This window comes from Carettochelys insculpta, chromosome 1 (assembly GCF_033958435.1).
Source record: "Carettochelys insculpta isolate YL-2023 chromosome 1, ASM3395843v1, whole genome shotgun sequence".
Taxonomy (NCBI): Eukaryota; Metazoa; Chordata; order Testudines; family Carettochelyidae; genus Carettochelys; species Carettochelys insculpta.
Genome location: NC_134137.1, coordinates 20,302,608 through 20,317,627, shown reverse-complemented (window position 1 = coordinate 20,317,627; position 15,020 = coordinate 20,302,608). Strand labels below are relative to the sequence as shown.

The following is a 15,020-nucleotide window of genomic DNA, read 5'->3' as shown; positions in this document are numbered from 1 at the left end:
TCCTGTTCGTTCAGCTGCACTGCAGGAGTTCTGGCTTTTAACTTACCTATTATAGGTATACCACTAATAGTAATGGTCTTCATTTACATGTGGTAGAGCCCTTGCAGAGCCAGATGCTTGAAATGCTTTCTAAACTGGGGGCCAAATTCTGCTGTTGACAGCCAGGCATCTCCATTTCCTTCTGTGGGGGTTGTACTAAGAGCAGTTTAGCCCTGTAGCAACCCATTTACCCACTGTGGTAATACATCTTGGGGAGAATGCAGCACCTATTTAATAGTGCCCAGCAGCACTTCAACAGTTTGTGACAGGAGCTGAAAAACACCTTCTCCAACTAGTAAATTTGGACAGTGTGTCTAAAAACTGATCTGTCCAGTGATTCCAATGCAGTTTTAAAACTGTTTCATTCAACTGGTTTTCAGTCCAGTTAGGACTTTGGGAGGAAAGTTCTCCACTGTGGCTAGACCCTAGAAGAGAGATTTTTGGGGGTAAGTGTTCATTCTCCCTGAAACACCTGTGTGTAGCACACCCACCTCAGATCTGTAGCAAGGCTGCGTACATCTCAGAAGCCCATATTTTCTCAGGTTGTGCTGACTGGAAATTGCTTCACCTCAGACTTCCAGTTGGTCACTGCTGGGCTAGCCAATGGCTATTGGTAGCCTGGAGTGAACAGTAGATTCAGGCCTTAACTCCCAAGGGCGCAATGACCATTTCATATCTGAGAGAATGTCTCACTATAAAACACCCTTTCTTATTGGAAGGTGCTCATCTTTAGTTCGTCTGCAACTCAGGAGACTTAGCACATGCTCACATGCTATCGGTATCATGTTCACACCTACATGTGTCGCACAAGGAGCAAATCCCAAAGAAAAGGGTATGCTTGTGGTTGGCACCCTGAGGCTGAACTGTTCAGTTCCCAACTCTATCAGAGATTCCCCATGTCACAGTAGACAAGTTTCTTCAGCCCAGTTTCGGAAAGGTAATTGGGTACCTACCTCCCACTGAAACACCTTTGTGAATATGTGTCCTCATCTCTGTGCCTCTCATTCTTGCCTGTAGAACTGGAATATTTCCTTTCTCTCTCACCTTCTATCTGGCTTGCTTGTAAGCTCTTCAGAGCAGAGACAGTCTCTTGCTAAATGCTTGTACAATACTTTGTGCAGTGAGGTCCTGATCTTTGAAGGGTCCTTTAAATGCTGCCTTATTTCAATTCCTTATGACAAAGCATAAAAAAGAAGTGCTCTTTAAAGGGCAAACACCCTGGTATGAATTGTCCCAAGACCACCACACACAGGAGGTAGCAACTTTTCTTTGCTGCTGACCTGGGCTGCTGTTTGAACAGTTTTAAATACATATCTTTCATTGAAAATAACTGGCTTGTATAACAATATCTTGATTTCAAAGCCCACGCTACGGCCTCTTGAGCTAACAGATTAAGCCCTTTAGTTTGACTCTCTAACAGGCTTATGTAGTCCAGCCACTGGAGGGGGACAAAGACACTTTTGGTCTGAGTGTAACATGTCTTATGAACAGCCTAGGATGTATAGGCAGTCTCAATTTGTGTTGTCTTCTGCGTTCTCCCTGCTAGGTTATGGAAGATCTTTTCAAAACAGCGACAAGCACTGTGCTCTCCAAATGTCCTCAAGATGTCGAGCTTTTTCATAAATATGTATCTCCTGCCCAAAAGGTAATAAACATGAGAGAGAGAGCTGCAATCTTCCTATATATTCCAAGCACTCTTGGTAGTATGTAGGCCTGAATTTAACTGAGCTGTCTTTTATTAACCATGAAGAGGAGGCTTACTTTTTTTTTTTTGTCTTTTGTTTTAACCAAGGGCAGGTTAGAGCAGATGCTGAAGAACAAATTCAGAATGTGAGTACCATTATTTTTGATTGCTGACTCTTGCCATGCTGCTGTTGCTTGAGCTCCTCATTAGTTAGTTTTCCTCTTCCCCTTGTCAGGCCTATCTTTAGATTCTTCTTTGAGTACTGGCTCAGACCTGTTCACATAAGGGGTGTGCGTGCTGTGACACAACTGTTAGAAAGTTTTATTTTAGCTACCACCCATCAGGTCAGCTGGGGAGCCCCCTGGAGTGGCACTGGTGCAGAGCCCTATGTAGGACCCTGCTGACCCAAACGCCCTGTATATGAATGTTCTATGATCTCACTAAGGTTATCCTACCGCCTGCTACAGTGCGCTCTACAGAAGCTCAGGCCTCTTCAACTGCCTTACCTGCTTATGTGCCTCTCCAGGAAATCTTCCAAGCTGTGATATGGTCCTCTGTACATACTTTACATCACACTGTTACTGTGCAGCAGTCCAGATGCGACACAGCCTTTGGGCCTGCTGTCTTTGAGTCAGCCACGCGTTGACTCCAACCCATCCTCCTGGGTTTGGCTTTGATTCACTTAACTTAAATAGATATGAGCAAGCACTCAAAGAAGAAAAAGTGGTTACTCTCCCTTGTAACTGTTGTTCAAGATGTGTTGGTCAAAACCCACCCTCCTGCCATGCTGTCAGAGTAGCTGGCAAGAAAGAACTGAGGGGTGTTCGGGTCGGCAGGGTCATATATAGGGTTCCGCACCGGCACCACTCCAGGGGGCTCCACACCTGACCTGACAGGAGGCAGCTAGAGTAAAACTTTCTGACAGTGCATGCACCTAACTTGAATAGCTATGAGTAACACATCTTGAAGAACAACAGTTACAACGGTGAGTAACTGTTTTTCTGCACAGTGTTTTAATTTGCCACAGAAATGGTTACGGTTTCCCTGACTTCTGCTTGTGTACTGCCTCTGTACCTCCTACCCTTTGTTTTTTGTCTTCCTGGGCTATAAACACTTTGGCACAGGGACTGACTGACTGGTGTACATGTGTGTAATGCCTGCCACACTTTGGATGCCACTACAAAATAAATGGTTGTTCATAGACTAACAACAGGTTTTCAGCAACACTGTGCCCCTTTAGAAAGTCATATGGTCCCCATTCCTGGGAATCCCTGCTGTCCTGTGTTAGATCTGTAGCAGGGATTCCCAACCTATTGGTCACCATTAGATTTTCTAAGGTTGCCAGCTGGGTGGCTCAGAGCCACATGTGTCTCTTTAAGGAGCCATTTGCAGCTTCTGCTGCTGCCGCCGCCTGACTCCTCCTCCAGCTCCCAGTCCCTGACCTCCCGTGCTGAAATGGAACTCAGTTTAATTGGTTTAACGGCTAGCAGGAGGGATCCGGACATTAAACCAATTAAACTGAGTCCATTTCAGCATGGTAGGGCAGAGAACTGCCACGCTGCCGCTGGGGGGAAGGGAGTAGGAAGGTTGAGGGCAGCCATGCAGAGGAGGCAGCAGCAGCCTAGTGACGGAGCAGCAGTGTGCAGAGCTCATGAGAGGTAGGTGGGGGAGGTGTGTTTTTCTCCAGGGAGAACTCTCTCTGTTTCTTCCTCCTCCTCCTCCTCTCTCCCGCCAACCCTATTTTGAATGGCCTTGCGTCACAGAGTCTTGCTGAATTGTCAGAATGGGTCCCTGTCTCAAAGTTTGGGAGCTGCTATAGCTCCACTCTCATGTAAGCCCTTGACACTTCTAGTGGCTGTCCATTCATTCTCTCAAACCCATGCCAGGCTGCCCACCTACGACTCTCCTGGGACCCCCACTTAACCTAGAATGCCACCTCCATGCTTGATCACAATGGATTTGTGATGGATAACTTTCAGTGTTGTTTTCTTACTTCAGAAGGCTTTTGAGTCCTTACTTCTTTAGCAAGCTTGGTATATACCTGGATTTAACCAGTGATACACTGAGATTTGGTTATTGTAACCAGGCTATTTTAGCATTCCCAGTGATGACCTGTTTATGTTGTTACAGCCTGGTATATGGAAGACCCATGACACAGCTTCCTTCATTTTACAGTGTAACAATCACATTTCTTCTGTTAATGCAGGCTTCTTTGTGGCATGATCTGTCTTGTACTCTGCTGAAGACCTGGTGGGTGCTAGACTGATGGGAGTTCCTTTCATCCTGGGGAGTCCCCATGTACCTATAGAACATCAAACATCAATAGAATCACTTCAGTCTTGCCTGATATGTGGCCAGCTCTGGGGTGGAACATGAAGTCTGTTTAATAGTATGTGGTAACGCTACAAAAGAAGTATCATATGAAATGAAGGCTGAACTAATCGAAACTGGGGCCATCCCACTCCCCAAACTCTTCTCAAGAGTGTCATGTAATCTTTGATCTCGCCAGATGCATGATAAGCAGCACAAAACCAGAATATAGGCTCAATGAGAAATTTGCCATCTGCTAAGTGACCAGAAGCTCTTCCTATGATGCTCAGGGTTCCTCTAGGAAAGCAGTTTCCATCCAAGGTGCTTAACAGAGCTGACCTTGCGTAGCTTGAGAAATCTAAGATCACAAGTGGCATGGCTGCAGTGTCCTTCTAGTTTCCCAGTGAAATTCTTAAGCGTGTTTCCTTTTGGACCTCTCATTTGCATTGTCAAATGATTTGCTTTTTCTATTACAGAATTTCCTATACTGAAGCCGTTGAAATTTTAAAACGTTCTCCTGAGACATTCACTTTCCAGCCAAAGGTAAGTGGCGCCTTGGCTGTGAGAGAGCCACTGCCTCGTACCATTTTCTGTGGGCTGGGTCTGCACAATGTTTTCCATTTCTAAATCCTGGAGAGGCTTCACTTCTCTCTTTCTGGTGTTGCGACAGAGTTATTTCACACATTGTGTACCAGTCATGTTGTGTCATTGCCTGCTTGCAAACGAGCCATATTCCAATGGAAGATGAAATGTGGAATAATTTAGGAGATAAGTTGTAACGAGTGAACCATGTATAGTAAAGCCAGGTAATGGCTTTTGGGAGAGGTGTGGCACAATGCCATTATATTGTAAGCCCTTTGCAGAAGCTGTCCCTGTTTGTGTGCAAGGACAGGGCCTAGTTCATTGCAGGTACTTCAAGAACACATAATAACCATCTAGTCAGGGAGAGGAATTATTTTGATGATACCAAGGGTTTAACTAGGAATTACGAGGTGAAACTGAATCAAAACGCTTTATTGCCCAAATAAGTAAAGGGAATCCGTTGTTCTTCTAAAAGACTCTTGTAGCCAAGGAGAAAAGCAGTTTACACGTTTGTCTTCCTAAAGCTATGCATATACCTTCCTCACATTCTTACTTTATCCCTGCTTCTAGCACGTAACACAGTAGGCAAAGTCCTCACTCGAGCACCTACATAATCATTAGTCTTAACAATCTTTGTTACACTTCATGGAGGATAAGTTTTGCTGGGCTGACCTTCAGAACAGATAGCCCAAGATCCAAGTGGGCTCAGGGTTTCATACAGAATTGTATAAATCCTCTATCCAGAGACAGCTGCCTGTCACACCAGCAGCCCCTCCCCCAACAAATCATGGCTCCTGCTCTTGCCTTGATGGGTGTGGGTCCAACTGATGTTCTCTGCCATGAGGACATTGTGTTTTCATAAGCAAAAGGATGCAGAGATGATGTGGCTTGCACATGTGCATGTCTGGGAAGAGGCAGGGAACAGGAGGGATGGGTCTAAGCTGCCACGATTAGATAAATTAATTCGTGTAGCTAAAAACTGACCTAGTTCATTGAGTGGGGAAACGTAACAATCTGCTCTAGTTCAACTGCAATTCCTGGGCGAGATGTGGGACTTCCAGGGTGAGATTCTTTGGCCCATGTTGCGCAGGAGGTTAGACTGGATGATCAACTCAGTCCTATCTGGCCTTAAAAATCTCTTGAACTCAGGTGAGTGCAATGTCGCAGACAGATCATTCCACCTTCCACAGACCCTGTGTGAGGAGGGAGCCCTTCCTAGTGTCCTACCTTTGCAAATGGTGCCCCTCCCCTGCGTGGAGTCTCATTGTGTCTCCTGTTGTACACTCATTGCACTACTGAAGTGTCCAGCTTCCCTTGCTCTCCATGTTGTCTTTCCAGTGGGGCAACGATCTCCAAACTGAGCATGAGAAATACCTGGTGAAGCACTGTGGCGAGGTTCCGGTGTTTGTAATTAACTACCCCTATGATCTCAAACCATTCTACATGTGGGACAATGAGGATGGACCTCAACACACAGTAAGTGTGTGTGTGCGTGTGTGTGTGTGTGCGCATCTCCATCCTTTCTGGTCACTGACCCTGGCTCTCTCCTCCACCTAGCAACAAGTTACCATCATTCTGGCCTCCAGTCAAGAAGCAGAAGATAAATGTGTCAGTTGTAACATTTAAGCCCTAGTCCGAACCCTTTTCCTCCTTTTGAGAGAGATCCAAAGCCAGAGAAAAGGGACGGCCTAGGGACGTGTATAGGCAACATGCAGCCTACTGGGGCTCCTCCTATTACACATGGATCCGCTGGCTGCCCTCTCCCCCAATATACCTCTTATGCGCCAGCGCCCCGCTGTGTTCCAGCTCTGGGAGAGAGTGGGGATGGAGCACGAATCAGGCAATTTCCAGCTCATCGGAAAGCACTGGGAGTGAGGGGGAGGAGCTGGTAAGTGCAGGACTCTGGTGCCTCAATGCTCAAGAGGCACATGGAGTGGGGAGGGCAGGCAGGAGGCCTGCAAGTGAAACCCCAGTGGGTCATGGGCTTCTGTGGCCTACTGAGATGGAGGAGGGCCACTCAGGCAGCTCACCCACTATTTGTGGTTGCCCATCCCTGGCATAGTTCTTTGAAAGGAAGCCAGTTAGCTTTGCTGTAGTCGGTTTCTTTTTAAAGTAAGTTCAAACATATAAAATGAGGTAACAAGTGTTGTTAAGGGGAACCTCTTTAATAAAAAGCAGTGCCAGTAAAATTCACTGGCATTTATTCTCCTGTCTGCGCAGCCCAGTGTGTCATTATTTTACTCCTGCCAGTAGGTGGGAGCAAGAAATAGACTTCCTCAGGGTTCAGCATGAGGTCCCTGTGTTATGTGGCCCAGGGCTCTCTGTCTGGAGGGATTCCTCTGTGCCTTCCGCAGTCAGGGCATATCTGCATTAGCCTGCCTTTCCACAGCTTGCTCTCAGGTTCTTCTATACCTTGGGGCTTGGCCACCCACTGACTTACACCAAAATAACGTGAAAACAAAAAGCAGTCAAGTAGCACTTTAAAGACTAGCAAAATAATTTATTAGGTGAGCTTTCGTGGGGCAGACCCACTTCTTCAGAAGCTCACCTAATAAATTATTTTGCTAGTCTTTAAAATGCTACTTGACTGCTTTTTGTATAGACTAGCACGGCTCCCTCTCTGTTACTATTCAAAATAAGGCGATCACTTTCAATTGGTGCAGTCTGTTATTTGGGGCAGACCTCTTTATTTCAGAACCAAAGGAGCCTCTTTGATTTGATTTTGGTATCCATCTGGTATTTTTTTTATCAGATGGCTGCTGCGTCTAGTGCCCCTGCATCTCTGCAGAGTGCATTCCGCGAGTCTGTGGTAATGAAGTGAAACATTTGCTGCTGCTATAAACAACCATGGCTGGAGAAGCTCTTCTGGACTGTGTATATATTTACATAATTGCTATCCTAGACTCAACAAAGGAAGCTTGAGCTGCAGTTTTTGTAGCTGGATAGGAGAGCCCTACCCACCTGGCAAGAGGAAGCATAATCTATAGGGGGACCCTGTCTCACTGTCCTAAATATGGGTCTGGAAGATATGTGGGGGAGGGGTGGCTCCTCCCAGCTCCACCAAGCCCTGGATTGCTGGGAAGGAGGCAGCAGCCGCCGGCACTCCCCGAGAGCCTAGGGAAGTGGAAGCCGCTGACCCTCCCTGGGAGTCCTGGGAAGCAGCAGCTGCTGTCCTGTCTCGGGAGCCCTGAGAAGCAGCAGTCACCAGCCCACCCCAGGGAGCAGCAAGGACGCAGCAGCCGCTCACACTCTTCCTGCTTCCCTGAGGGCCCAAAGATGGGACAGTTAGTCCTTCTTAAAAAAAAATAAGTTGGAATGCCTTTTTGGGACGGATGGTCACCTCCAGAACTTGGAAAAGTGTCTTTGAGGAGCCCTGTTGAATCCTGTGGTTCCTCAGCATGCTTTTTTATCCCTATTGCTAACTGCAGCACTGGAGCTCATGAGTCTCATTCTCAAGGTACTTGCATAGGATCCAGCTCCATAGTAGTAGAGCACCTCACCAACAAGAGTGAATTCACCTCCTTGTAGACCTGGGATTGCTGTTGGACTGCACCACTAAATGGCATGACTCAGTTTATGGTCCTCTTTCTCCCAAGGTTGCAGCTGTTGACCTTCTGATACCAGGAGTAGGGGAGTTATGTGGTGGCAGCCTGAGAGAAGAGCGACTGGATTTTCTACAGTCACGCTTAGAGGGGTATGGAGAAAACCTACGTCTGATTATTAATTGTAGAGTAGGCACACACTCTGGCTAGGGAGTGTGCCAGAGGCTGCTGGAGTTTGGTGGGGAAAGGAGTAGATGTACAGAAAACAGACGTTCCTGTAAATGGCGGGGTATTGTCTTTGGGAGGGGCTGATAACTCTCAATCAGTTAAACAAAATATGGTTGTGTCCCCAAATGATTACTTGCTTCTAGGGTAAATATGCAACTTGCCTCTTTGTATCACCTCACCACAGAAAAATGGTGCTTCTCAGGGAACCTCTGCCTTCACATGGGCTCCAAAGGAACTATCTGTAATTGTGTCTGTCACCTGAACACCCTCCTGAGGCCTTGCCTCCACTTGCCAATGTGGTAACCATCATTCAACACCATTGGTATAATCATAGACTCATAGAATTTTTGGGCTGAAAGGGAACTCACCACCACCTCTCCCTCTGTAACTGCAGACCATTGTTCCTTGTTCTGCCATCTGTCACCATTGAGAGCAGTCTCTCTCCATCCTCTTTAGAACCCCCTTTCAGGAAGTTGAAGGCTGCTATCAAATCGCCCCTCAATTTTCTCTTCTACAAAATAAATAAGCACAGATCTCTCAGCCTCTCCTCACAGGTCGTGTGCTTCAGCCCCCTAATCATTTTCTTTCCCCTTCACTGAACCTTCTCCAGTGCCTCCACATCCTTCCTATATTGAGGTGCTCAAAACTGGTCACAGTACTCCAGACGTGGCCTCACCAGTGCCGAGTAGAGGGGAATAATAACTTCTCTGGAAATGCTTCTCCTAATGCACTCCAATAAGCCATTAGCTTTCTGGCTACAAGGGCACACAGTTGACTAATATCTAGCCACTCATCCACTGTAATCCGCTGCTGCACTGCTACTTAGCCAGTCGGTCCCCAGCCTGTAACAGTGCTTGGGACTCTTCCATCTCAAGTGCAGGACTCTGCACTTCTCCTTGTTGAACTTCATCGGATTTCTTTTGGCCCAGTCCTACAATTTGTCTAGGTCACTCTGGACCCTATCCCTACCCTTCAGTGTATCTGCCTGACCCCCTATTGTAGTGTCATCTGCAAATTTGCTGAGAATTCAATCCATCCCCTTATCCAGACCATTAATAAAGATGTTGAACAATACTGGCCCTAGAATCAAACCCTGGGGAACTCCACTTAAAACCGACCACCAAACAAACATTGAGCCATTGACAACTACCTGTTGAGTCCATCCACCAAGCCCATTTTCTGTCCATCTTACAGTCCATATATCTAGTCCATACTTCCTTAACTTATGGGCAGGGATGGTGTGGGAGACTGTATCAAAAGCTTTGCTAAAGTCAAGGTATGTCGCATCCACTGACTTCCCCATGTCTGCGGAGCCAGTTACCTCATCATAGAAGCTAATCAGATTGATCAGGCACAACTTACCCTTGGTGGGTCCACAGTGACTTCTCTTGATCACTTTCCCCTCTTGCAAGTGCTCCAAAATGGATTCCTGGAGTATCCCCTCCATGAATTTTCCGGGGAATGAGGTGACGCTAACAGTCTATAGTTCCCTGGATTGTCTGGTTTTTTTTTAAAAAGATGGGCACTCCATTTGCCTTTTTCCAATCATCCAGGACCTCTCCCGAGCTCCACAAGTTTTCGGAGATAATGGACAAAGGCTTGGTAATGATGTCTGCCAATTCCCTCAGTACCCCTTGGGTGCATTAAATGCAGACCCTTGGATTTGTGTGTGTCTAGCTTTTCTAAGTAGTTCTTAACACTTTCTTTCCCCACCAAGGGTTGCTCACCTCCTTCCCATACTGCATTGCCTAGTACCGTAGTCAGGGAACTGACCTTGTCCATGAAGACTGAGGCAAAAACACATTGAGTACTTCAGCCTTCCCGCATCATCTGTCACCAGGTTACCACCCTCATCAAGTAATGGCCCCACGCCCTCCCCGATAGCAAAGGCGGAAGCTATAGTATAGACAGGGTGTGAGTATCTTTGTCGCGGTGTTGTCCAACTTAAAGAAATTGCCCTGCGGTGAATTACAGATATGAGCTTTGCTAGTGTAGATGCAATCTCAGTGCTTTCATGTCATAAAGTGTGATGCTGGCAAGTTAATTGAGAAGTGGAACCCATGCTGGTCTGTCTCAGATCTGTGCTTTTTGACTGCACCCGCTGTGGCCCGCAGAAGCCCATGTGATTTCAGAGTGCTTTGAAGTCAGCCTGAAAAGCAGCACAGTCACTGATTATTAAAGCTGGCATCAAGGCTGCAGTCCTGTGACTCTGCAGGGGGAAAATCTTCTTTATGGGGTTAAACTCAGATCGTCTTTCCATTTTCAGTGAGCCCTTCAGCGAATTCAGTCCTGCCCCTTAGGGCCAGACACACCCAGGAGGCATATTTGGAGGATGCTGGAATCCCAGTGCAGTTTTAAGTTACATTTGGCAAGTGCATTTACTACTAAGAGCAGTCACCTATTCAGCTGAGACATACCTAGTTAATAAAGTGCAATGAAACATTCTTCAGTAACCGAACATAAGAAGGGCACTGCCAATCTTTAGAAGGTGGCATCTTCCATTTCAGGAGAGAGTAAGACCAGAACTGTGCTTAATTTGAAAAGCAGAGGAATTAGAGGTTACACAACAGGCTCAATGAAATATGTCTTCAGTGGGCTTTAAGTGCAGTTCTGCTCTGAAGAGCGATTGTGTAAAAATGGTATTTTCTTACTCTGGGGAGCTCTTCTTTTACAGTATTCAGGGTCAAAGCAAAAAGCATTACAGATCTGTTCACCACCCAGAAAATAGAATTTCAGAAACCTCTGCTATTGATTGTTTCTTTCCTCTCCTTTTTGTATTAATTAGTAATGTCCCTTTTCTTTCTCTGTGTATCTCCATGAGCTAAACTGGTGACAGTTCACACAGCTGCTATGAATCTGCTCTGCTGATTTATTGACTCATGTTTTTTCATTCCACAGATTAGGACTCTCAGATGCCTACCAATGGTAAGACTATATAGTTTAGCGTACAAATAGTATCTCTTCTTTTACTACTGTTATGGAAGCTTTTTTCTCAGGGGCTGTGTCTACACTAAGACAAAACTTCGAAATGGCCATGCTGAGGGGAATAAGGGGATTTTGAAATATGCGGGGTCTTTTCAAAAAGGACTCCTGCGTAGCCACACACGTTCGAAAGTGGCGCTTTCAAAGTACCATGGCCGGAAGTGTCCTAATGCTAATGAGGCGCTGAATATTCAATTCTGCGCCTTATTAGTGTTCTTCATTATGGCTATTAGCTTGGCCATTTCGAAGTTTTGTCTTAGTGTAGACACAGCTAGGTAGCTGCAGCTAGTTATAATGAAGTAACCCATGTGTACAGAGCTTAACTACCCATTGCTTAAGGTTAAGCCTCCACCTTGTTTAGTTCCAGCCTGATTTGTATCTTTCATAATTGCACAAAATGGACTAACTTGCTGCTTATCAACAATTGTAATATTAAATTGTTAAACTGTATGCAAAACTTAGGATGTTACTGAAAAATCCCACGAGGTAAATAGGAACCGCAAGCTATTTGTGATCTGTAGTGGCTGTGTGATCAACTCTGCTTGCAGTTGGCAGGGTGATGTGGCCAAAACACTTTCCCACCAGAACAGCTGACGTAATTACAATTGTCTCCCTAAAGAAATAAAATAGAGCAATGCTTGAATTTAACAAGTGAAAAAACAGGCTCCCTGAGTGTTCTCCTGTAAAAGTGACTATCCAGACCCAGGTCAGGCAAAATACAGCCCATGGGCCAAATTGGGCCCATGAGAGCCTCAGGCAGCTCCTTGCCTGCTCTGTTGCCACTCCGGCTCCAGGGCTCTGTGAATGCTGTGAGCCCAAGAGAGTGAGGTGAAGCAGCTTCTCACTGAGCTCCCACTGGCCAGTTTTCAGCCAATAGGAACTACCTGTTTGCAGGGCAGATAGCATGTGAAATACCCCTCCCCTGGGCTGGCAGTGTTCAGATCAGAGCAATACACATGGCCTGTAAGCCAAATGCTGCATCCCTGCTCCTGTACCCCCTCCCAGACCTTGCATCCCCTCCTACACCCCGCCTCCAGGGCACAACCGCTTTCTGGCCCTCACTCCCCAATCCCTGGTCACAACCCAGATCCCTTCATCTACTCCTGCCCTGGGTCCCAGACCCTGCGCTCCCTTCTGCGCCCCTGCTCCAGATCAGAATCCTCTCCTGCACCCATATTCCCTCCCAGGCCCTCCATACCAATCCTCTGCCCCAGGTCACAACCCAACCCCCTGCACACTGTCCTGTACCCCTGCCCCAGATCACAACTTCTTTCTAGATCCTACACCCTGTCCTCCACGTCATAATCCTCTCCTGTGTCCTTACCCCCTTCCGGACCCTGCACCCAATCCCCTGCTCCAAATCACAACCCCTCTTCTTCACCCAAATTCCCTCCCAGATCTCAGCCTCACTCCTGTACCCCATCCCAACCCCATACCCTCCCCCTGCACCTCCTCCTTTAATATGGAAGAATGCGGCCCTTAACCATGACCCAGATTCTTGGAATGGTCCCCCTTCAAAAATTATTGCCCACTGTTGGTCAAGACACTGTGTCCTGTTTGAAAAAATGATTATTTGTGTTATGGTAATAATTCTTAGGGGCTATTCATTGTCTGGTGGGGAAATGTTGCAAAGTGTTTCAAACGCAGGACAGTTTATCAAAAAGTAGCTAGATTAGCCATTAGGGAGGAGATGCTTTTCCATCTGGTAACTTGGATGAAACGGCTGTAATGAATGCAGGATGCCCTCCTGCGTCCTGAAGCTGCTTGGAAATAGCCCAGCACAAGGCACCATGAGCCTCTCCATGAGCACTGAGCAGGCTGAGCAAATGAAACACCTTCGCTTCTTTCATAGATTTATAGGCTGGAAAGACCATTTTCTTCAGCTGTTCTGATTTACTGCTTAGTGGGAGGCGTAGAATTTCAACCAGTCATTTCTGTGCCAAGTCCATAATTCCTCTTGGAGCTCTGGCATATTGTGGAGGAGTTCACTCACGGCAGGAGCACGTCCTGGTGGCTCCACTCAGCCATTGCCGCCTCCCAGTGGTTGCTCTAGCAGTGCAGTGGTCTCTCACCCCGTGATTCTGTTCTCCAGGTGGGTCATGGTTTACCCACACCTTCTGGGGTAGTAATGTTCCAACTCCAAGGAACAAAATTTCTGTCCATCCCCAAATCAATCATCAGTACATTCCTTGCACCACCCCAACTCCCCCAGCTCTGCAGAGTTCCTCCTCACTGTCAAAAGCTGCTTCCCAGGGCACGTTCCTAGAGGCCCAGTTCCTTCCAAGCCACTGACACACAGGGCTTAGGCCCTGGACCCTCTCTGCTCCCAGGCCTCCTTTAGAAAATCATTCTCTCCAACTGCCCTCTCCCTTTGGGAACAGTCTTAGGGTCCTGCCCACAAGCCCCTCTCTTGACCCTTTCCCTTCATTCAGACCTTCTTTCATTGTTCAGCTCTCCTAGCCTTGTCCCTGTTTTGTGGCTAAATTCCTCTTTCAAAATTCTTACCCCGACCTGCCATGTTTTAAGGCCTGTTGCCCAGGCACGTTCCCTTCCCTGCAGTCCAGCTTTCCTGCCCAGCCTTCCCTCATCTAGCCAGGCTTCCAGGGCTTACCTCTCACTGCCTGCCTCTCTCTCTCTCTCTCTCTCTCTCTCTCCCCCAGCATCCTTGCCTTGCCTTTCTCTTGCAAAGCAGACTTAACAGATAGGCCATAAACAGCTGAGCATTTATGGCTTTCATCTATCCATCAGGTGCCTTTCTGCGATGACCCCATTTCCCCGATATTTTTACTGAGAACTGTAATACAGTTTTTGTTACCTTAAGCCATTTAAATTCCTCAATCAACTTTTCCCTTTATCAGAGCCCTGACATACCCATGAAAGGTGATCAGTTTGCTTCTCCTGCCCTACAGCATGCACATAGTCCATCTCTGTGTTTATTGTTTCAAAAGATTTTTCTTTAAACCACAGTGGCCAGTTAATACTCCAAACAAAATCACTTCATTTTTCTTATCCAGACCCTCAAATATGTCATCATCCTCCCCTCCAAAGCACTGTTTAAAAATCATCTGCTGCTTCCTTTCGTTGGTCCAAAGATTATGCCATTCTTTGAATATTTTTCTGTACTAAGCTTTAGAATTCCAATTTTGTCAAGGATATTTCTCTGTCAATCCTTCCATTTCTTACAGGGCTTTTGGCTGCTTTGTCCCAGCATGTCAGACCCTCTCACCCCAGTATGTGCTGGGCTTCAGGCTAATGCTACATGTTCCCATCAGTTCTTTATTTGAAAAAAAAAAAAAAAAAAAAGAGAAGTCCTGTGGAACCTTAAAGATCTACAGGTATATTGGAGCATAAGCTTTCATCAGAAAAGACCCACTTGGTCAGATGCATTTTGTCCACGAAAGCTTATGCTCCAATATACCTCTTAGTCTATAAGGTGCCAGAGGACTTCTCGTGGTTCTTGCGGATACAGACTAACGCGGCTACCCCTCTGATACCCGTCAGTTCTAACTCTGTCACTAGAAATATAATTTGATAGCAGAAATGATTTACTCAGAGATACGCTTTCTTATTGCTATAAGGCCTGAGTCTCAGTCTGAAAAAATGACCACCACTGCCAGCTCCTTTCTACTATCGATGTTCTTTCTTTGTACTAA

At 46.5% G+C, this 15,020-nt stretch overlaps 1 protein-coding gene across 4 annotated transcripts in view; it reads left to right on the top strand.

Moving 5' to 3' along the window:
• The window catches only part of NARS2 (asparaginyl-tRNA synthetase 2, mitochondrial), a 78,572-nt gene that overhangs the window by 49,712 nt on the left and 13,840 nt on the right, over nt 1-15,020 (top strand). For 3 of the 4 annotated variants that reach the window (XM_074983319.1, XM_074983333.1, XM_074983327.1), the window contains 6 exons: nt 1,586-1,684; nt 1,832-1,869; nt 4,510-4,576; nt 5,954-6,091; nt 8,212-8,309; nt 11,284-11,310. In XM_074983319.1, the coding sequence (XP_074839420.1) occupies nt 1,586-1,684; nt 1,832-1,869; nt 4,510-4,576; nt 5,954-6,091; nt 8,212-8,309; nt 11,284-11,310 (467 nt within the window). The remainder of the gene's footprint in view (nt 1-1,585; nt 1,685-1,831; nt 1,870-4,509; nt 4,577-5,953; nt 6,092-8,211; nt 8,310-11,283; nt 11,311-15,020) is intronic. The other variant, XM_074983342.1, reaches the window with a different exon arrangement.